Source organism: Littorina saxatilis, linkage group LG2 (assembly GCF_037325665.1).
Source record: "Littorina saxatilis isolate snail1 linkage group LG2, US_GU_Lsax_2.0, whole genome shotgun sequence".
Lineage (NCBI taxonomy): Eukaryota > Metazoa > Mollusca > Gastropoda > Littorinimorpha > Littorinidae > Littorina > Littorina saxatilis.
Genome location: NC_090246.1, coordinates 15,180,340 through 15,204,517, shown reverse-complemented (window position 1 = coordinate 15,204,517; position 24,178 = coordinate 15,180,340). Strand labels below are relative to the sequence as shown.

General features: G+C 41.3%; 2 protein-coding genes and 1 non-coding gene across 3 annotated transcripts; 2 read left to right on the top strand and 1 right to left on the bottom strand.

Annotated features, from left to right (window-relative positions):
- Window positions 1-494: 494 nt before the first annotated feature.
- Window positions 495-18,215, bottom strand: LOC138958300 (S-adenosylmethionine synthase-like). The gene is made up of 8 exons (XM_070329410.1): window positions 18,041-18,215; window positions 14,496-14,696; window positions 12,482-12,591; window positions 8,669-8,812; window positions 6,960-7,178; window positions 6,379-6,561; window positions 5,191-5,324; window positions 495-3,698 (listed from the first exon to the last, which is right to left on the bottom strand). Exons 1-8 carry the CDS (start codon window positions 18,114-18,116, stop codon window positions 3,596-3,598), a joined length of 1,170 nt encoding a protein of 389 aa, XP_070185511.1. The 5' UTR covers window positions 18,117-18,215; the 3' UTR covers window positions 495-3,595.
- Window positions 18,216-18,454: 239 nt separating this feature from the next.
- Trnae-uuc (transfer RNA glutamic acid (anticodon UUC)) lies at window positions 18,455-18,526 on the top strand. Its single transcript has one exon. It is a non-coding gene; the product is annotated as a tRNA-Glu (tRNA).
- A 2,718-nt stretch (window positions 18,527-21,244) lies between these two features.
- On the top strand, window positions 21,245-21,835 carry LOC138960499 (uncharacterized). The gene has a single exon (XM_070332402.1). It carries the CDS (start codon window positions 21,245-21,247, stop codon window positions 21,833-21,835), a length of 591 nt encoding a protein of 196 aa, XP_070188503.1.
- Window positions 21,836-24,178: the final 2,343 nt, after the last annotated feature.

The following is a 24,178-nucleotide window of genomic DNA, read 5'->3' as shown; positions in this document are numbered from 1 at the left end:
TTTCCACAGTCATTCATTCAATAGTTTTTGGCTCACGTAAGTGTAGCCTGAACGATGCTAACTTTTGTCTGTCTGTGCGTGCGTGCGTGCGTATGTATGTATGTCTGTGGTAGAAACTTTAACATTTGAAGACGTCACAACATTTGAAGACGTCACATTATGACGTAAGAGGGTTAGACGTCACGCGAAGGAATTACTGAAAGTCTCGGTCATTGTTATTTTGCCGAGCGGGCCGAGACTAGTTTTTTCTTCGAAATCGGCCATTCAGATCTAGATCTAGTGTCTCGCTTTCTTGCACAGTGTCACCTATGCCGCTTACTGTGTGTGTATGTGTGACGGAGTGATTGAGTTTGTGTTAGTTACTGTTTGTCGATTTCTTAAGTGAGCCTTGAAGGCTTCGCCTCTTGTTGGTGTTTGTTTATACACTCTGTTCCATCAGATAATTATTATAACACACGTTTTTTTTGTTCCCAACATTGGACAAAACATCTATAAAAACTGGTCAGCAAAAGCTTCTCTGTTTTATTTAAAACACAACAAAGATAAACAAAAAGGAACAAAAATGAGTCCAGAATCTTGTAAAATTAAGTTCTTCCATGATACAGTTGTAACAAGAATTAAAACGATATTGAGAGGTGAACCTGTTGTATGACTTTGTTCAACACAGTTGTTCAGTGTGCATGTACATGTATTACAAATTACATTTTGAGACCAGACTAACCTGAAAGTCCCTTTGCACCTCGGCCATTTGTTCAGACCTTATGATCTTGCTTCCGATGACAAACAAAGAAACTAAATTATGCATCTATTTGTGTGATTTCTTCACAACAAAAATGTTTCGAGAAATAAAAACCAGTGTAGTGTCGTTAACAAGCAAACATTATGTTTGCTACCCTGTCTACAAGACATACAAACACCAAAGCTAGAACATAACTAAACACTCAGGTGGGATGGTGCATTTTAAACAAAAAAAGCCACCAAAAATATGTTTTGCGTTATTTCATATGGCTAGAGTCAAAATACCCAGTACAATGTATAACCCTCTTTCATGTACAGATGTGAACAGAAACAAACGTGTGACAAAAATTCACTTGTTGCCATTATATATACCACGTGCAATCACCACATAGCTTCATTGCTACTCTTGCGCCCACTACTGGAATAAAACACAATGGTTGTGTCGCCGCTACTGGCTGAATATGCCAGATATGCATTGAGGAGGCAACATCTGCACTTGGACACTGAACCGACGCGATACTACAACACAAAGTCAGGAAAACCATTCACTGTGACAAATTATACCCACACCACCAGTGCCCCTGAACTATTTATCAAATAAACATTGAATGAAGTATTTGCCTTTTTGGCAACATTCCCAAAATGACTTCTAAGACATTTAACAATCAGCAACATTTGATAACCATTATATGTTCAGGTTTCTCCAACAGTTTGTTTTCTTGTAATTGACAATTGAATAATCTGTACACATTTTCACTTTAGGAATTCCAGATTTTGTGATAAAAGCTTTCTCCTCATACACTGATTATGTGACCTTCATCTCAAGTACATACTTCATAGAAATGCAACTGAATACATGTGTATTTGCAGTCAGAGTATTATATAAGTTTGACATAATAATCACCTGAGCTAGGACATAAAAAAGATTAATGAACATGTCACACAAAGACCTTTCAATGTCGAAGACCAATATATCGCTTGGTTGTTGTTTTCCCTTTATTTCTTCTTGTAAAGATCAGATTAATGTGAAGAAGAAGCATCAAATGCGAGAATAATTTACTGTATATTTCACTCCTGTTTTCCTGGGGTTAACATAACATATTTTTATAATCATTGTAAAGGTGCATTCCACCTGTCAATAAAAGTTATCACTCAAATCGCCATGGTAAAATTCACCACTTTAATATAAAACAAGAAAATCAGACATGTTCATGGTAACATTAAAATCTCAGGTTAATTTGGTATGCACTATTGGTGCAAACATTGGCACATATATCAAAACATTTTGAATAAGCACCGGAGATTCAAACAAGTATGATAAACCTTTTAAACAATTACACTGACAAAAGAAAAAATGGCATAGTACATACGAACATGAGAGATTCTTTCCTAGAACAAAAACAGAGTTTTAAAAAAAAAGTTAAACTTCTATAGAAGGCTAATATGTTTTGATAAAAAATAAAGCTCTACCTTTCCTAAAAACAAAAGAATGTTCATTTTGGAGCAAGAGATTCTGCTTTTATGAAAATTGGTACAAAGTAAAGGATTCTACATAAAACAAGAAGGGCAAAGCCCATACGACTCACATGCTTGACCTTGACATGACCTTCAGGGTCAAGGTCAAATAACTAAACCTAGCAATGACATCATACACTAAGAACTGCTTTACACATTTTTCCTACCAAAATACATGTGACCTTGACCCAAGGTCATGCAACACAAAGCTGTTAATTCAAGACATAGGAAGTACAATGGTGCTTATTGGCTCTTTCTACCATGAGATATGGTCACTTTTAGTGGTTCACTACCTTATTTTGGTCACATTTCATAAGGGTCAAAGTGACCTTGACCTTGATCATATGTGACCAAATGTGTCTCATGATGAAAGCATAACATGTGCCCCACATAATTTTTAAGTTTGAAACAGTTATCTTCCATAGTTCAGGGTCAAGGTCACTTCAAAATATGTATACAATCCAACTTTGAAGAGCTCCTGTGACCTTGACCTTGAAGCAAGGTAAACCAAACTGGTATCAAAAGATGGGGCTTACTTTGCCCTATATATCATATATAGGTGAGGTATTGAATCTCAAAAACTTCAGAGAAAATGGGAAAAATGTGAAAAATAGCTGTTTTTTAGACAACATTTATGGCCCCTGCAACCTTGACCTTGAAGCAAGGTCAAGATGCTATGTATGTTTTTTGGGGCCTTGTCATCATACACCATCTTGCCAAATTTGGTACTGATAGACTGAATAGTGTCCAAGAAATATCCAACGTTAAAGTTTTGACGTCCGGACGGACGACTCGGGTGAGTACATAGACTCACTTTTGCTTCGCATGTGACTCAAAAAAGGGCAAAACCAAGAAAACTGCCTTGAATCTCAAATCTCCTCTATACAATCATGCAAAGAAAAAAAGAATGAAAAAGAAAAAAAACCACATTCACACTGAAAATGAATATGATATGCAACAAAGCAAACTTCAACCGTACAACACATTACCAACATCCCCCCCCCCCCCCCCCCCCCCCACCCCCAATTGATCTGCCTGATGTTGGTACTGAGTTTTACTGTTGTGAAAAAATGGCAGTTGACACTTTCTTAGTGTTCTAACATGGCACAAAGATATCTGAGCTGTGTAAGTTGTCTGGATAACCAAAGAGAAACAAAGTGAGCTCTGATACTGCACACTAACCCAGAGGTGCAGGAAAAAAGGTTTAAGCTTCAAGTGCAACCATTGAAGAGATCATCATATAGAATGAGACAAAATGTCTCACAATAAATGGTTGTCAGAATCCTTCAAAGTGTTTGAAAGTCAACAACCAGGAGTTCGCTCAAGAATGCCACTGATGAATTCACAGTTGTAGAGTCTTGGGCTGTTCCCATGGGAACTCTGATCGGCCAAAATGTCCGTAGGCTGCGGTCTTCTGGTAGATTGGTCTCCTTAGGTTGAGCTCACTGAACAGGGAAAACACAAATAGATCAGTAAGAATCTGAAAACACAATGCTGTATTGGAAACTTTTCTCTGTGATGGCATGCAGTACAAATCGTAAGAAGAAGGCATATTGAAGTTCACTTGTCTGAGCACTTAAGAAAATGAAGATGATAAGGAAAAAGACTAGTGTACTTTCAGGACTTTCTTTCTTTCTTTATTTGGTGTTTAACGTCGTTTTCAACCACGAAGGTTATATCGCGACGAGGGAAAGGGGGGAGATGGGATAGGGGAAAGGGGGGAGATGGGATAGAGCCACTTGTTAAGTGTTTCTTGTTCACAAAAGCACTAATCAAAAAATTGCTCTAGGGGCTTGCAACGTAGTACAATATATGACCTTACTGGGAGAATGCAAGTTTCCAGTACAAAGGACTAAACATTTCTTACATACTGCTTGACTAAAATCTTTACAAACATTGACTATATTCTATACAAGAACCACTTAACAAGGGTAATAAGTGAAGAATTTTATGGGTGAGAAAAGGAAAGTAAAAGGACTTTGGGGAGGCAGAAATAGAGAAGAAACAAGAAAAAGATCCTAATTAGGTTCACGGCATCGAGAGTGATGCGACCTTCTCTCAGAAGTTAGTAGAGAAGGCTCCCCCATCCACCACCCGGGGGATGCGCCTCTACGCCAATTAGGGGGCGCGAGGACTTTCAGGACTAGAAGGCGCAACTTTTTTCCTCAACTTTGACCCCTGCTCTATTGCCCGGTATTGCTTTGTGTAAAGAAGAGTACAGATGTACACACATCGATATACAAAGAAAGGGAACAGTCCCTCAGTAGTGATATGCATGTTTCTGCTATGACCTGGACAAAGTTTCCTTTCAGACTTTCAAAGGTGCCGGTGTCATACTTAAAACTCGGTCATTGACCCCGGGCCAGAAGGTCAGTGTCTGTAAACTAGGACAGGCATCTGGTCTCAAAATATAGTCATTGACCTGAGCTCACAAGGCCAAACAGCTCTGCGAATGCAGACACTTTGATCTCACTGCATATTGGGGGAGAAAACATATTTCCACTCTGTATACTTCCTTTGACTTGCGGCCAATACACCAGAAGGCCTATAGTATGGAGTTTTCCTTTTTTTAAACTTAAAAGGAGGGTTGCGCCTTTTACAACAAAGCGCCCTGTAGTTCCAAAAATACGGTACATCATTTTAAAATAATGAAGAAAGAATTAAAAAAAGTGAAATAAAAAATAGATAAATCCTCCCTTCCCTTTCTTCTTCTCTTCGTTATTCTTTGAGTAATTCAAACAGTCATACAAAGATGAAAGATACCAACCTTCAGTTATGAGATTACTTCATACTGCTGTTCTCAAAATGCACAAGCAGTTAAGTGCTGTAATATCTTCTGTTAGGCCCACTAAGTCTCAGCTTTGAATGGACATTGAATTTTTAGCTACCTGATAAAACAGAGTACCCTGATCATGCGACACTGTTTTATGTAAGTACCTGACGATCTTGCCGGGTCGTAGATCAAAGTTGTCGTTGACGATTTTCAAAATCTCATTATGGGTCTTGCTGGATGTGCCATAGGTGAAAACCGTCACCGACAATGGTTCTATCACCCCCATGGAATAGGACACCTGCAACAAGTGAAGTAGAAAATATGTCAGCTAAATAATATCAGGACCAAACATTTTGCACAACTGTCTCACGAAAGTTTGTTTGTTCGTTCATGGGCTGAAACTCCCACGGCTTTTACGTGTATGACCGTTTTTACCCCGCCATTTAGGCAGCCATACGCCGCTTTCGGGGGATCTCACGAAAGTTAAATACAAGCCCAGTAAAACACAAATAATCATTGGGGCAGTTAGGCAAGTCAAACTTAAAACAATTGCCTTTACAGTAACAGTCACATATATATGCAAAACTCTCTTCACGATCACCTATGCAAAACTCTCTTTACATCATCAAAAGCAAAACTCTTCACATCATCACAAGCATAACTCTGTTCGCATCATCTCAAGCATAACTCTGTTCACATCTTCACAAGCATAACTCTTCACATCTTCACAAGCAAAACTCTTCATATCATCACACGCATAACTCTTCACATCTTTGCAAGCATAACTCTCTCCGCATTTTCACAAGCATAACTTCACATCATCACAAGCACAACTCTTCACATTTTCACAAGCATAACTCTTCACATTTTCACAAGCATAACTCTCTTTACATCATCACAAGCATAACTCTCTTCACATCATCACAAGCATAACTCTTCACATCATCACACGCTTAACTCTCTTCACATCATCACACGCTTAACTCTCTTCACATCATCACACGCTTAACTCTCTTCACATCATCACAAGCTGAACTCTCCTCACATCTTCGCAAACATAATTCTCTCCACATCTTTGCAAGCATAACTCTCTTCACGTCATCACAAGCATTTAACTCTCTTCACATCATCACAAGCATAACTCTCCTTCCATCTTCGCAAACATAATTCTCTCCACATCTTTGCAAGCATAACTCTCTTCACATCATCACAAGCATAACTCTCTTCGTATCTTGGTAAGAAAAACTCTGTTCTCATTTCCACAAGCTTAACTCTTCACATCTTCGAAAGCACATTTTCACATCTTCACAAGAGAAAACCTCAACTTGTTCAAACACAATAGTGGGTCTAACCTGCACCAGAACTCTGCGACAGAGTCCAGCCTTGACCAGCGACTTGGCCACCCAGCGAGCAGCATAGGACGCACAGCGGTCAATCTGAGCGGGGTCTTTGCCGGACAGGGCCCCACCTCCGTGTGCCCCCCACCCCCCGTACGTGTCCACTATAATCTTGCGTCCGGTCAGACCCGCATCCCCCTGCAATGTTAAGTTTATTGTTAGTTTGAGTATGACGGGTCTTGAGGTTTTGGTTTTTTTTTTTTTTTTGGGGGGGGGGGGGGGGTGAGCTTTAACTTCAAAGTTGACTTCAGATTGTGAAAGTGCAGTAAATCATGCAAAGACAAAAACATTGCCATGATGAATGTGAACTAGGTCATTTCAGTAATTAAATATAAATTAAAGGTGTCATATTAGCTGAAGTTAATGTACACCAAATATGAAATAATTTGGTCAACAGATGTAGAAGTTATTTTCATTTTTAGGGGAGGTCCCCCTGTACTTGAGAATGTCTTGTTTTGAAACATTCCAGTACCTTGCCATTCTTGTTTTTTGAGCCACTCAACACAATCAAGCCAACCAGTCATTCCTCCTCTTACCTGCGGCCCACCGATGATGAAACGACCTGAGGGCTGGATATGAAACACTGTCTTGTCGTCCAGGTACTTAGCAGGAATGACTTTCTTCACCACACGATCCATCAGTTGTGTTCTCAATGCCTGCAATGCGATGTTTTCATCGTGCTGTGCCGAGATCACCACTGTGTGCACGCGAATAGGTATCATGGCCCCTCGGTCCACTCGATACTCCACTGTTACCTGCGGTCACACAGTCAAATACTCAACAGAAGGGTCTTTAGTTTCATTCAAGCACAGGTGGCATAATCAATTTCATATTCAACTAATACCTCTGACAGTCAACCATTCAGGGATGAGACTGCGTTAACATTTTGTTTAACCGGCCCCCGTGGCGTAGTGGTTAGCGCATCGGGCTGCGGGCCGGGAGGTCGTGGGTTCGAATCCCATCAGGGTCATGTGGGTTTTTCGGGCTACGGTCAGCTCCTACCCAGAGTGGAAGTGCTTTGGTTCCTATGGGAAGGCTGGAATCACACAGCCGAGTGTCATTCACTTAACGAATGCGACTTTGAGGGTGTTCAGGTTCTGTTTACCTGACCAACACCGCAGGTGCGGCAGTTCTCGGGCCTGGTTGACACCAGGATATATTATGACAGTAAGCGTAGAGTGCTGCCCTGTCACGTAGTCTCAAACCAAATTGGAAATCCATAGCATCATCATTATAATCATCCTCATCTCATTAATCATCCAAAATTATAAAATGTCCTTGCTCTTGTGGCCCTTCATGCCCGGAGCTCTCATGGTGACCTTGGTCTCATTGTTCCTGTTCCATCCTTCCCTGAATAGTACTTCTGCTGTCAGTCTTCAACGTGTGACGTTCTGGGGGGTTGACGGAGGGACGTGGTGGCGGTCTGCTCTCTGGAGGGGACGCTCACTTAGTCTGGCTCCGCGACTTAGCAGTCAATGTCGTTAGTAGGGGGCATAGTAGGTATGGGCTGAGTCCGTTAGCTCGGGACAGACCCACTACTGAACACCGTCGAAGTGACTCAGCAGAAGTGCAGTGTCAACTTCCGAGGGTAGCCTACCGCAACGACCCGACATCCCTCCCTGGAGCGTCTGTAAAATCGACAGGTCTGGCAGCGGAACGAAATTCAGATGTGGATGGAGCAGCGAATGCAGGGACGGGGCGGCATGAGAGAACACCGAAACAAGGAACAGGTGTAAGGGGGAAAAAAAACAAAAAAACATTTTGTTTAAAGCTTACTGGAAGAAGCTGCAAAAAGCCCCTGTTGGATCTTGGGGTGATGCCCTGGTGTGATTTGTTCCCTGAAGCTGAAGTTGCTGTTTTTGCCCATAACCAGCACTCGTAGTAAGGTATAAATAATAAACCACAGCTTCGCTAACTATTACTGTTGCTCACTAGTGGAAGAGATGGCGTGCATACCTGCATATAACCCAAACATTTTTTTAACAGATTTTCACAAATACTGATAATGCGTCCAGGGGCTTTGAAACGTACGTACCGTGTTACCTGCTATGTGAGGTCCTCTGACTAGAGGACACCTCTTTTAAGAGGACACCTCCTGATGTCCCTCTTTCTCTTATCTCAACCAAAATATACCTGTCATGACGGGCCACTTGCAATGTAAGGACACTTTTGGCTGGTCCCAAGGGTGTCCTTTCATTGCAGGTACCGCTGTATAACTAATCTTAAATCTGCTAGTTATACTAACCTGTGTTTTGGTATCTGGTCGTGCCCATTTCAATTCCCCATTGCGTCTGAGCTCAGCAATTTTTGAGTTCAGCTGGTGCGACAGCATGATGGTTAGGGGCATGCACTCCTCCGTCTCATCCGTTGCATAACCAAACATCAGCCCCTTCAAAACAAATATATATATATTCTTTGCTGAAAAACTAATCAAACGACTTTTGGGAAGAACAGGTGAACCTCCCTTTTAAGACCTAAAAAAATCTGAGAAAATCAGGTCTTTAAAGGGAGGGAGTCTTTAAACAGAGCTACATTTACACACATAATGATAACACAATCAGGTCTTTAAAGAGAGGGAGTCTCTAAACAGAGCCACATTTACACACATAATCAGTGATGTACATTTTAGTCGGTCTCCGGTCTCTGACCGATCCAATTTCCCCAGGACCTATAGCTTTAACCCCAGCAGGACACAGGTCCGATTAACCTACAGAAGAAGTGGTCAAGGGTCCGATCGTTTTTGACAATGAAGCGGACATGCGGACTGTTCAATTTTCAAGAGGAAAGCTTGTTTCGGTTTTGCCAAGCGAAAGTAAACACTGTGTGAGGAAAGCTGGTTTCGGTTTTGCCAAGCGAAAGTATGCACTGCGTGTGACCACTTTGTTGAGTGAACGAGGCACCATGTGGGATCTGATTCTTTGAATTAATTTATCCTCTAGTTGGATCAAGAAGAAAAAAAGAAAACCGAACCCATATGGTGCCTCGAGTGCATTCATTGGCGCAGGAATAAATCGTTTAAACCAATGGGAACCACCCGTGCATGTTCGCAAATGCGCAAGGCATTACTTTTCGTCATAATATCCGGAAAAACCGTTGTGCGTTCGAACGAAAATAAAACGAAAGAGAAACGACATGGGTCCGAAAAAAAAGCTCCAAGCAGATAAAAATCAGCAGACATTGATGTCCATGCTGCGTTCGCCAGCCACTGTGGCTTCAGCTGAACCAACAACAACGTCAACCGATAACGAACTCGTCGAAGTGGAGAGTGATGGTGAAAGTGCAACTGCAAGTACGTCGACGAGCACGAGAGAGACAACCCAAGTCAAAGAGTTGAAAGACAAGAAATCAAGTTCCTTCTCTGAGGAATGGAAAAAGGCATATCCTTGGCTGACATATGATTCGGGGAAAAAGTTGATGTTTTGCACAGTTTGCTCGTCGGTAGGGCTGCATCGTGAGAATGCGTTTGTTGTGGGATGCGACAACTTCAGAAAATCTATAGTTAAACTTAAAGACCATGTTTTCACGAAGTGTCACAAACACGCTGTTGCTGCACCAGGACACAAGGAGAATCAATAGATATGCGAGAAAGTTGTTTTTTTCAAACGCGGCAAGAAAAGGGATTAGCAACAGCGACCGACAAATGTTCAAATAACTTTGAAATGTGATTCAATCCTTTGTTGAGTATCTAGTCATGACAGTCGCGGAAGGTGGAAGAATTTAAACTGAAAAATCTTTTTAAATGCGGTTTTACGAGTCGTGTTTTTGTCCTATTGAAATTGCAATCTCAGGACACTGTGTCCTATTGATTTTCAGTCTTTATGACAATTGTCCTAAAGGCTGCTAGAAAAATGTACATCACTGCATAATGATAACACAATCAGGTCTTTACAGGGAGGGAGTCTTTAAACGGAGCTACAGTTACACACATAATGATAACACAATCAGGTCTTTAAAGGGAGGGAGTCTCTAAACGGAGCTACATTTACACACATAATGATAACACAATCAGGTCTTTAAAGGGAGGGAGTCTCTAAACGGAGCTACATTTACACACATAATGATAACACAATCAGGTCTTTAAAGGGAGGGAGTCTCTAAACGGAGCTACATTGACAGACATAATGATAACACAATCAGGTCTTTAAAGGGAGGGAGTCTCTAAACGGAGCTACATTGACACACATAATGATAACACAATCAGGTCTTTAAAGGGAGGGAGTCTCTAAACGGAGCTACATTTACAGACATAATGATAACACAATCAGGTCTTTACAAGGAGGGAGTCTCTAAACGGAGCTACATTTACACACATAATGATTACACAATCAGGTCTTTAAAGGGAGGGAGTCTCTAAACGGAGCTACATTTACACACATAATGATTACACAATCAGGTCTTAAAAGGGAGGGAGTCTCTAAACGGAGCTACATTGACAGACATAATGATAACACAATCAGGTCTTTAAAGGGAGGGAGTCTCTAAACGGAGCTACATTTACACACATAATGATAACACAATCAGGTCTTTAAAGGGAGGGAGTCTCTACACGGAGCTACATTGACAGACATAATGATAACACAATCAGGTCTTTAAAGGGAGGGAGTCTCTAAACGGAGCTACATTTACACACATAATGATAACACAATCAGGTCTTTAAAGGGAGGGAGTCTCTAAACAGAGCTACATTTACACACATAATGATAACACAATCAGGTCTTTAAAGGGAGGGAGTCTCTAAACAGAGCTACATTTACACACATAATGATAACACAATCAGGTCTTTAAAGAGAGGGAGTCTCTAAACAGAGCCACATTTACACACATAATGATAACACAATCAGGTCTTTAAAGAGAGGGAGTCTCTAAACAGAGCCACATTTACACACATAATGATAACACAATCAGGTCTTTAAAGGGAGGGAGTCTCTAAACGGAGCTACATTTACACACATAATGATAACACAATCAGGTCTTTAAAGGGAGGGAGTCTCTAAACGGAGCTACATTGACAGACATAATGATAACACAATCAGGTCTTTAAAGGGAGGGAGACTCTAAACGGAGCTACATTTACACACATAATGATAACACAATCAGGTCTTTAAAGGGAGGGAGTCTCTAAACGGAGCTACATTTACACACATAATGATAACACAATCAGGTCTTTAAAGGGAGGGAGTCTCTAAACGGAGCTACATTTACACACATAATGATAACAAAATCAACAAGAACTCTGGTCATAAAAGAGGGTTCAACTGTATGAAATTGTTTGCTTCACTGAATTAGCACAGCCAGAGACAGGAATGTCAAAGACAAAATATAATGACAAATATAATGACAAATATAATGACACCAGCTTATCAACACTTGGACTTTGAAGAATACAGATTATGAGACAGTTTCTCCACTTGTTCTTTCATCCAGCTTACTTAGCTTTACAATCCTGATTGACCAAAGCATTAGAAGAAAAAAAAATCTGTATTCTAACGCACATCTTTCTATGTTTTACCATTAATTTTTTGACATATGGGGTTCAGTGACCTGGTTCTAAATGTCCATTCTAGTAGTGACTCAATCACGAACACAAAACAGTGCACCTGTAAACCCAGAACCTGTCTCTGAGCCTTCAGTACTTACTTGTACAACTCACACTGTGCATGGTATTCATTAAATTCAAATGTTCTTCTCAAGAGATGTCTTCGTAGAATAATGTTTCATGGCTTCTAATGCGCTGTGCAAGAGTTGCGTGTCTCAAGCAACGAGGCAAATATTGGCACTGATAGATTGTGTCAAGCGATCATACAAGTCATAGTTTAAAGAAATGCGCTTCTATTTTGTGCAGAGTCTGTTCGCTATGACGCCCTTTTCTTCTGAACATTGGCATATATCATAGCTAAAAGCACTGCAGCTAGGATGGTTCGGCTGCCGCTTGTTTCATCAAATCCTTGACAGAGTAATTTCCAAACATGGTCTATTATAAATGACAGTCATTTCCAACCATGGTCTATTATCATTGACAGAGTCATTTCCACACATGGTCTATTTTCAATCAACTCACAGCGTCTCTGGCCGGCTTCTCTTCGTTTTCCTCGCCTTCATACTCATTGTCATCATCCGGGTTATGCAGGTCAATGGATTGGATGACGTTGCACGTCTTGTAGTCAAACCCTGGGCAACACCAACAATTGAAGTTTGAGCAAAATGTGAAAATGAGTTCCGATAGAGTACTCATGGCAGCTGCCAATACATGTACTTGAATCAGAACCCTGACAAACAGCAACAATTGGAGAAAAAAAAGAATATTAGAATACTCATGGCACCGGTATGCAATGCAAATCAGTTGTGAGGATGTCAAAAAAGGAATCTGTGCTGTTTGGTTTAATTTGGGCTCAAAGTCAATGAGTATAAGCAGTCAAAACCTTGCATAAGCACCACAGAAAACTTCAGGCCTCCTCTTTTGGATGATTTATGTTTCCACATAACAGACCAAAAAAAGAAAGCACATACATGTACATGTTTCTTCACTGAAAATGAATGTGTACAAAAAGATGTATTCTAGAATAGTTTTCTGTTTCAAAAGTCACGCCTCAAACAGATTAATGTCTAACATTTATATAGTGATTGTGTGTAAAGAACAATATGAATATTTCCCTTCTTTGTTAACAGAGTCCTACACTTCTTGAGCAAATAGTGAAAGTGACAGGCCTCATCCTAAGCTTTGTTCAGACTGAAATGTACTGGGAAACAAGATCCTTTATGTTTTATACTGTTAATACACAGTGCATAGCTGTCAACTTTTCCCAGATCAAAATAGGGAGGATTGGGTGTCTCGGCGCAAAGCGCCGAGCCGACGACGCGAAGCGCCAAGAATGCTCGGGGGGTCCGGCGGCATGCTCCCCGGAATTTTTTTGAAAAAAAGGATGCAAAATGGTGCAATCTGGTGCATTCTGAGGATTATAATTGCCAGTTTCTGGCAGCAAATTCTGTCACAAAAAAGGAAGAATGAGCTGGAGAGAGAGTAGATGTAGTGACTTACCAATGCATGTCAAGCTTCCTTCTACAGTATTTCATACTTCTTGACACTCACATCTTCCAATTGTGTGGGGGAAGATATCTTTTGCTATCACAGTTCACAACAGCACCAAAATCATAGTTCATGTTAGTTACTTCCTTGAGTTTATTTCACAATCCAAAAGTCACAACACACTACACCTTCCAGGGGTATGAAGGAGATTGCTGTTGCCATCACAGTTCACAACAGCATAACTGGCACGGATCAGCGTTCATAGTTCGAACATCGACGTCTGAAGCGAACAGTTGGGTAATCTTTCTCGTCTTCTCGACGGCTGTCCCCCGGTTCCGTTCATGTTTTGCTGTTCTTGAATGAGCTTCAATATCCCCCTGGCCTCCATGTCCGATGCTGATATCTTCGCGGCACTTAGTGCAAAACGCGAAATGTATGCCGCGTCTTGTCGATTCGGAGATGAAGTCATACGGCCGCTGGACCGTTCTTTTCTTCATTTTGTGGTCGTCTGCTGCTGCTTCTTCTGCTTCTCATCCACATTCGACTGAAGTGCATGCGCTAGCCACTAATCTCGCCTATTCTCGTTTAGATTCGATTTTGATCACAGCGTTTGTGTGATGAAGCCTGGCGCTGAACGAGAGTTCAGAAGTGAAACTACGCCGAGTACAGGCGCTTGAAAATACACTCCAGTCATTTTATAACTATACTCGAAAAAATTTTAATCGGGAAATTTTTGCACTATTTGGGAAAATCCAGGACTGGACATAAAATCGGGAATTTCCCGGTTTTCTAGGGAGGGTTGGCAGCTATGCACAGTGTTACATTTTGTTGGTTTAAATTCCTGAAACACTGAAAATAAAAGATCCCTTCCTGTCCAAAACCAAATCTGGTAAACACTGACAAGATCTATGAACATAGAACAAACATTAACAAATCTTGCAAAATAAAATATCTATCCCTCAAACTTGCTTTCCAAACACATAAGCACCTCTCAGACAAAACTTCACTGCACTGAGAATACTAACCCCTCCATCACTCAACAACTGACCTTTGGCCGACGAGTCATATCCAATCTGCTGGATAGTGCTGCGTATGACTTTCTGGAAGTTGATGTGGCCCTTGGAGATAATGTCGCCACACACCAGGATCATGCCAGTCTTGGCGGCCGACTCACACGACACATGGGAGAACGGATCCTGGCTCAGGTGAGCATCAAGGACGGCATCACTCACCTGGTCACACAATTTATCTGCAATAGGAAATAAACCAGGTACAGTGAGTCCCATTTTCAGACCTCCAAAAGTCTGAGAAAATCGGGTCTTAAAAAGGAGGGAGTATTAATTAAGTTAAAATGGGGTAAATTTACAAAGGCTTTGAACAAAAAGTCTGAGAAAAGAGGGTCTTAAAACGGAGGGAGTCTTATATGAAAAGGGGGGTTCCACTGTATAGACCCTATTGGTATTCCAACTTCTTGCAAACTTCACATTCTTGCGCCATTTTCGTGGATCAAACAACCAAATTAATTAATTATGCTTAAAGGCACAGTAAGCCTCCCGTAAACCATCACAGTTACTGTCAGGCTTTTTACACACAGTACAAACACCCTTTCATTTAAACACTCACAGCTTGAGAACATCCTACTCCTTGGTGCCCCTCCGTAAAGAGCGAGCAATTTTCAAAGAATTTATTTTTGCGTGGTTTATCTTATCCTTGAGCCATCGTGAACCCGTGTGATCCAGTTTGCTTTTTTTTCACAATGTAGTCGTCAGTTTGTGATTCGCTGTAAGCTTATCTGCAATAGCACATTATTATGTACCTCTGAATCTAAACGCAACAAACTGCGGCAATTCACATGAACTCTAGCGATGGCTTTTGGCTGTTAGAGGAACTGGCGATAGGCATAACTGTGCCTGCTATGAGAACCACGACCTTGCATGACCCTGCTTCCGGGCTTTTCTTTTTTCAAACTTTCAAAACTTCGAATTGTACTGATCTTGTCTTGATGAAAAAAGAATTCTTTTATGATTTAAGAATGTTTGTGTAACAAGCTGTCAATTTCTTATTTAGATTTTAAAAGTTAGGTCTAGCACCAAAACGCACCACGGTCTGATTGTGTGAGGAGACAATCTGCAAAATTAATTCTTTGAAATTTGCTCGCTCTTTACGTAGGGCACCTAGGACGGTCTGACTAAATACTCACGACCACATGCGGACTTGCACTACCTTGCGCTACCATGTACTATTTTTTTGTATATAGTATCTTCACAACATTATCTGACTTTATAAAAAGTTTTAAGTCACAGAAATAAAAAATAAGGGAGTTATGATGTATTTTGCGACAAGCTATCAAGCGAAAGTGAAAGCATCGTGGTTCTGCGTCCGACCATGTTCGTATTGATCTAAGAACGCAGGCTCAACCTCAAAATAAAGAATGTTCATGTAATATTTTTATCTAGAATCTTCACAACATTATCATACTTTGTACCGAGTTTTAAGTCACAGAAATAAAAAGTAAGGAAGTTATGATGCATTTTCGAAGAGCTAGCGAGCAAAAGTGCAAGCATCGGATATCTGCGTCCGACCATGTTCGCATTGTTTTTAGAATCCATAACTTCCTTATTTTTTTTATTTCTGTGACTTAAAACTCGGTACAAAGTATGATAATGTTGTGAAGATTCTAGATATATAAAAATATTACATGAACATTCTTTATTTTGAGGTTGAGCCTGCGTTCTTAGATCAATACGAACATGGTCGGACGCTGAACCACGATGCTTTCACTTTCGCTTGATAGCTCGTCGCAAAATACATCATAACTCCCTTGTTTTTTTATTTCTGTGATTTAAAACTTGGCATAAAGTCAGATAATTCTGTGAAGATACCATATATATATATATAAACAGTGATGTTCCTAGGACTGGAGGGCAACAGGACAAAATGTCCTGAATCAAAAAACTAATAGGACATCATGTCCTGACTACAAAAAAACAATAGGACATTCAGATCAAGCGAACCAATCATGGCACCTCACCTTTTTAGATGACTGAGAATATATAAATAAAGGCAAATAAAAACTGAACAGTTCCAAATTTATTTTAATATTTTAAATGCAACAGTGTTCAGTAGGGTTACTTTCACACACACAGACACATGCTTCAGAATGTCATAAGTGATCTTTCACACACACACACACACACACACACACACACACACACACACACACACACACACACACACACACACACACACACACACACACACACACACACACACAATGCTTCAGAATTAATGTCACAAGTGACAAGTGATCTTTCACACACTTCAGAATGTCATACGTGATCATTTTCAGTGAGCTTGAACAGCTACTTTCGTTTCTTGCGTCTCTTCCTGCATCTCTTCCTGAGGTTGTAGATCTATTGGCTCACCTTCTGAGGCTTCAGTCTCCGACGGGGCCGAAGGCCCTGCAACTTGACTGTCCGTGTCGTCCTTTTTTTTTAACAAAGCCACTCAAAAGTGTCTGCCCTTTTCCCACGCAAACCTTTTTCTTCGGCGTCATCTTTGTAAGTAAAGTATCGCTGTCAAAAGTAGCGAGATTTGTGGCTCTTGTAATATTGTTCGACCGAGAGTGAAAATTGAAGTTCAAGTAGGCCCCGATTCGAACTCGTTTTAACGGGGTTTGATACTTCAGTTTGTACAGATTCTTCTTGCAGTGACCGCTCTAGACGTAATACTATCGGACAATGACCGCTGACTTCGCGATCGGATCGGACATTTGACGGGACAGAGGTGTTTGCAATCGGTCATTTTACAACCTAAATCGGTCTATGACCGATGACCGACGCCTCGGAACATCACTGTATAAAAAAAAAAGTACATGTCCATGCTTAAGTTTGGTAGCGCAAGGTAGTGCAAGTCCGCGTGCGGACGCGTAGTATTTAGTCAGACCACAGGCGGAAGGTATCGTTCACTGGACTACTACTACTACTACTTACATAGAAAGTAGTCTTTCTATGTAAGTAGTGGTCCTGTGAACGATACCTTCCGCCTGTGGTCAGACCACAGGCGGAAGGTATCGTCCACTGGACTACTACTATCACAGAAAGACTACAAGTAGTCTTTCTGTGATAGTAGTAGTCCACCGCCTGTTGTCAGACCCACCTAGGATGCTCCCGTTCGGTGAGTGTTTAAACGAAAGGGTGTTTGTACTGTGTGTAAAAGCCTGACAGTATCTGTGATGGTTTACGGGAGGCGTACTGTGCCTTTAAGTTTGGAGCTCAATCCGTTCATCAAGTTCATTAATTTCACGACAAAATAATGTTCTTGACTTGATTACAGGGGCTTGTATCAAAAATAAGTCAAGAACGCCACTGGAATCTGAGCTATGAATTTAACACACTAAAGATCAAGATTACCAGTTTAGTGACCAATAGGCCCCCATCATATTGATACAAACTTTCTTTCATTATCTGTTCACTGTCAAGTCGGTTCTTGAACTGGTTAGTCTGTAGTGTTTGCCTTTTTGATGAGTACAGAGTAGACCTTTTGAATCTTGCGCACTTCGACCAATATACACAGGTGACAATAGATATTTACCTGGGTGTCCTTCCCCGACTGACTCTGAAGTAAAGAGGAATGTGTTTTCAGAATCGCCATTCCCTTCCATGCTCATTTTGGTAGAGTTTGGTATAAAACTGTCGTTACGATCTCCGCCGGGTGTGCGGCGACTTTCTCTGCCAGTGTGTCAGGAGAAGACAACTCTTGTGTTTGTGTCAGTAGATTCTGTTCTATCAACGCATGCGCTCTGCCAAACAATGCCACGAGGCTTGCCGAGGGAGCCAAAGCAGTCGTTTCTGAAAACAAGATAAAATCCGATCTATTTATATTTTACCATTAATTAGGGGATTAATAAACTTGCGAGAGGTCAAAAAGTTGTTTTAAAATGCATGTTGAAAACATGTTGAGTGTGAGTGGGAATATGAATTGTTTTACAGCCCAATAACTTCAGCTTCCCATGTGGTCTAGTGGTTAGGATTCCTGGCTTTCACCCAGGCGGCCCGGGTTCGATTCCCGGCATGGGAACATTTTTTTCTCATAAATTAACTGATTCGCCCAACTAAGTCTCTCATTGTTGATGGAAAGGGACATGAAAATAATATTTTTGCCAATACTTTTGGTTTTACTACAAATTGTATTCAGTAAATAATTTAACATGGTTATTTTTTACGCCGATGTACAGTGATGAAATGCAAAGACAAAGTCGCTGTCTTATTAGCTGAGACGAGTCACCATGATGAGTTTTAAATTTAACTAAGAAACTCAGTGAAGTGGCCAAATCAGTGGCCAATATTAATAAAGTTGTCACTCAGTGGTCAGGATAATAGTTACAACAATCAAAATAACCGGCGGAAACCCCGTATTTTGTACAGTAACACTGAAGTGCCGCGGGGAATATAAGTTAAATGGGTCAAAAGTTGTTGTTGTTTTTGTTCTTGATGTTGTTGTTGCTGGGTTTTTTTGTTTTGTTTTTTTGTTGTTGTTGCCTATAGTGAGACTGGGCAGAGTGATGGTTCAAGCTGATAGTGCATCCTGAACTCAGGTAAAATGAGTTACTTCCCTTCGGATCTCATTTCGCACTGATAAAAGCAGATTCGCAATCGTCGATAATGATCATCAGTTGTGTAATTTTTAAAATTACAAAGGAATTGATATGTAAGACAGTTTCAAGCGAGCTATCTTTCGCGGGTGTATTTACTGTGCAAACAACTCATAAATATGGCAAAAGTCAATCAATCAATCAATATGAAGCTTATATAGCGCGTATTCCGTGGGTACAGTTCTAAGCGCTTGTCGAAGAGTTGTCAACACAGGACTAACAAAGAAACTAACATCTCCAGACGGACACGAACCCTATCACACACTAGCAAACCCTGATAAACATACAACAAACAACTGTTTAACAACAATATACACATCAATAGCTAGGTCCAAAACAAAATAATATTAAGCACAAAGAAAACACCTCTCACAGAGCACAGCACAAGAATGTCTTTTGGGGCACAACACATCACGTCGAACATGAAAGTCGCAGCCAGCTACGGGAAGAACTGAGTCTTCAACCTACTCTTGAACGCGTCAAGAGAGGGGCTCTGGCGAAGCTCAAGCGGCAGGGAGTTCCAGACGGAGGGGCCCGCGGAGGGAAATGCACGCTGACCAGCAGATGCGAGTTTCGAGCGAGGGATGTGAAGGCGGAGTGGGTCAGCAGCAGAACGAAGGGGACGGTCGGAGGGCTGGGTGTACCGGTCCAGGGATGATTGAAGGTACTCGGGAGCAGAGTCGTTGAGACACTTGTAGACCAGAGTGGACAGTTTGTAGGAGATTCTGGTGTTGACAGGGAGCCAGTGCAAGGAGCGAAGTAGGGGGGTGATGTGGTCTCGCTTCGTCTTCCTCAACGTCAGCCTGGCAGCAGCGTTCTGGACTCAGTCGTTGTAGGCCATGAATGGATGAGGCGGGGAGGCCAGCCAGAAGGTAGTTGCAGTAGTCCAGACGACTGAAGATGAGGGAGACAACCAGCTTGACACAGGCGTCGTGGGTGAGGTAGCGACGGATGGAGGCGATGCGTCGTAGGTGGAAAAAGCAGGTCTTGATGATGAAGGAGATGTGTGTCTGCATGGAGAGAGTGGAGTCGAGAAAGACGCCAAGGCTCTTGACAGCAGGGGAGAATGGAACAGTCGCGTCATCCAGCAGTGTCACGTGATAATCAACTTTGGCTACGAAGCAGACGATACTTTTTCCGTAACCAGTTGGGAGTGATGCAGCAATATCACGGTCTCCTTCCCACAGCAGTCTCAACATTTTGACTTTTTTTTTTAACCTTAGAACGATGTCTTGAAGAACAGAACCGAGATCACTGTCGAAGTTGGCCAATCTGCAATCACTTTCGTCTCAGTTCGTCTATTCTCAGAAATGTTAGCGAAAAAACATATGGGAGATAACTCTGTATTCTTGTTTTGATAGATTCCGCGCAGTAATTATGCACCCTGTCAGAGAGACATGAGCGATACGGCATGGACCGATGATTATCAGAATGGCCATGAGCCAAAAGTCATGACTAGTCTCAGCGGCGATGTATCACTAATTAGCACAGCAATAATAGATAAACACTAAAGCAATCAAACAAGTGAACACATACATCAAGAAACGGTCATCATATATCAAATACTGACATCAATAAGTAGCTGCTTTCTGTGCAGATTTTGTTTATTCAGAATCGATTTTGTCACTCGGACACCTTTGCGGTCAATTTGCAAAAAGAATTTAGAGACAAAAATCACACTTTGCACAGGAATCCGAGCCAGACTGTAGATCGATCAGTTTGTAGTGTGTTTCCAAGTGGAAGTATGCTCTGATCTTACGCCGGTTAAAATAATAATTATAATAACAATTTATTACAACAAAATAATATAAATAATAAAATAAAGTAACGATTTGTGATAGTTTACACAAGGGAATCATCAGCGGCTGACAACGGGAAGGACCATGCCATGTTGCCAGGACGACGATGATTATAAACTTGGCAAAAGAATATTGCAACACTCAGTTTCAGTGTCTACTTAAAGGTCCTTGTCTACATTTTTATACCGAAATCGCCATTTGACCATTAAAATGCAGAGTTTATTATCTACAAATATCAACAATACACCCCCTTTCGATCAGGAAAGACGAAGCCAGTGTAGCCGTTTAAAAATTCATTGTACTATTCCAGCGTAGTACTCATAGTAGGATATCCTTATTTGGAAAATGCCAAGCGCAAAACTCCTCTCAAATCTGAAGTGGAACACCCACATCGCCAACATCACCACCAAGGCGAACAGAGCACTTGGCTTTGCTAGACGCAACATCAAGCTCAGCAACAAGAAAGTCAAGGCGGCTGCATACAAGGCACTAGTCCGACCCATCCTAGAGTATGCCAGCCCAGTATGGGACCCACACACCGCTGAAGACAGTGCCTCTCTCGAAAAGGTCCAAAGAAGAGCAGCCAGATGTGTGTCGCATCGCTTCCGCCAGACCTCCAGCGTCAACAACATGCTCGAAGACCTTGAGTGGCCTACGCTTGAGAGCAGACGGAGGCGAGCGAGACTAACAACCTTCTACAAAGTCCACCACGACCTTGTCGCAGTGAAGAGCAACCACGCACCAAAGCCAAGCCCACCCAAGTGCACGACTAGGCAGATCCACGCTCTATCCTACGAAATCCCCCACTCTAGGACAGCCTACAGGCAGAAAACATTCTTCCCGCGCACCATTCCAGAGTGGAACCGCCTGCCTGTAGAAACTGCCACAGCGCCATCCCTGGCATCCTTTCAGGCCAGACTGGCAACTCTCCACTGACCCATCATCCCCCCCCCTACCCCCAACCTCCCCCCCCCCCCCCCCTGAACTTCACCCCTGACCAAGCAATAGACCGGAACCACCATCACCCAAGCCATAGACCATTTATCCCAAGCGTAGCAGATTCATCACCATGCTGATTTGGCTACCTATCACTAAGAAGAAGAAGAAGAATCCCGTGCATTTCGTGCGTTTAAAAAAAGCGTGGACAGCGCTCCAGTGTCAAACAGTTGCTGCACTTGTTTGGGTGTGGCTATAAGCATAGTGACATGAATTTGATTGGTCAGTATTTTTAGGCAAAGCAAATGTTCTCAGCAAACAGAAAACAAAATATTGGAAGCGTGAGTCACGCTACCCAAAAATAAAATCTTTTTTTACATTTTTTTTCTATAACTTTTTTCCCCATGGTTCATTCATCGTTTGACATAACGTTTTAGCGAAATCTAACCATAAGATTATTGAAAACAAGTCGCGTAAGGCGAAAATACAATATTTAGTCAAGTAGCTGTCGAACTCACAGAATGAAACTGAACGCAATGCCATTTTTCAGCAAGACCGTATACTCGTAGCATCGTCAGTCCACCGCTCATGGCAAAGGCAGTGAAATTTACAAGACGAGCGGGGTAGTAGTTGCGCCAAGAAGGATAGCACGCTTTTCTGTACCTCTCTTTGTTTTAACTTTCTGAGCGTGTTTTTAATCCAAACATATCATATCTATATGTTTTTGGAATCAGGAACCGACAAGGAATAAGATGAAAGTGTTTTTAAATTGATTTGGACAATTTAATTTTGATAATAATTTTTATATATTTAATTTTCAGAGCTTGTTTTTAATCCGAATATAACATATTTATATGTTTTTAGAATCAGCAAATGATGGAGAATAAGATAAACGTAAATTTGGATCGTTTTATAAATTTTTATTTTTTTTTTACAATTTTCAGATTTTTAATGACCAAAGTCATTAATTAATTTTTAAGCCACCAAGCTGAAATGAAATACCGAAGTCCGGGCTTCGTCGAAGATTACTTGACCAAAATTTCAACCAATTTGGTTGAAAAATGAGGGCGTGACAGTGCCGCCTCAACTTTCACGAAAAGCCGGATATGACGTCATCAAAGACATTTATAAAAAAAAAATGAAAAAAACGTTCGGGGATTTCATACCCAGGAACTCTCATGTCAAATTTCATAAAGATCGGTCCAGTAGTTTAGTCTGAATCGCTCTACACACACACACACACACACAGACACACAGACACACACACACACACACACACGCACATACACCACGACCCTCGTTTCGATTCCCCCTCGATGTTAAAATATTTAGTCAAAACTTGACTAAATATAAAAAGCAAAAATGTAGACGACCACCTTTTAATATACTCAAATAGTCATACCCGTGTCAGTCTGCTGTTCATTCTGTTTGATATTGCATCGATCTGAAGTTGAGTGTCGATATTCAATACCAATTAACCCGAAACTAAAGCTCCAAGCTAATTTATATTCATATCCACCGGGCAAGTCAATCCGGTGCTGTCTCCGTGCTCAATAAAGTGCGCCAAAGAAGTACTGAGTGACAAAAAAAGGTCACAGTTGTCTCCGCTATCAATGACATTGTTGACAATGCTGTGATCGACAAACCGAGTTAATCATCGCTGTGGTGCAAAGAAAGTGACCAGTGAGAATTAGTGTCACTGCACAGGTATCTGATCTACAAGTTCGTACCCCCCTTCATAGGCTCCGGCTGTACTGAGACGCCCGTTTTTAACCGCTTGCTTTCCTTTATGTAATAAACCGACCGTCATAGAGCGTCGTCGTCCCGAACGAAATCTCAAAAATCTAAAAAAAAACCACGTTTGGAATTCTAGGTAGGGAAACTCCTTTCATGCAATAACGTCAGCACGAGTCAGTTTCGGCGATTGGTCATTGCATTTCGGAGCTAGAGTACCCACAAAATGTCGGTCATTCATTTGAAATTATCATTTGCTACTTGAGTTTGCTTTCCAAACTGATACAAAGGTGAACGCGAGCAGAGGGTCATTGAAGTTATCAACTTAACCTACCGCGAACAGTGAGATCAATCGACAGAACGTACAATACACAAAATGAACGGAGAAACTTGGAAATCCAACGAGTCGATACCGATATTCAGTACATGCTCTGAAACTCACGTATAATATTCGAAGTGAAAATTTCTATTTTCACTTCGTAGGACTCAGTGTTAGCCGGCTTGGCTCAATCAATAAAGCGCCAGACATATAAGCCATTGATAGGGCGGTCACGGGTTCGAATCTCTTCGCAGTCAAGAACATTTTAACTGTCAGTTTAAAATTAACTC

Coding starts and splice junctions, on each gene's coding strand:
- LOC138958300 (XM_070329410.1), bottom strand. CDS start 18,116: ATGAGCATGGAAGGGAATGGCGATTCTGAAAACACATTCCTCTTTACT. Junction 14,697..18,040: donor AGTCGGGGAAGGACACCCAG/GTAAATATCTAT, acceptor TTCCTATTGCAG/ATAAATTGTGTGACCAGGTG. Junction 3,699..5,190: donor CGACCCGGCAAGATCGTCAG/GTACTTACATAA, acceptor TTCCCTGTTCAG/TGAGCTCAACCTAAGGAGAC.
- LOC138960499 (XM_070332402.1), top strand. CDS start 21,245: ATGCCAAGCGCAAAACTCCTCTCAAATCTGAAGTGGAACACCCACATC.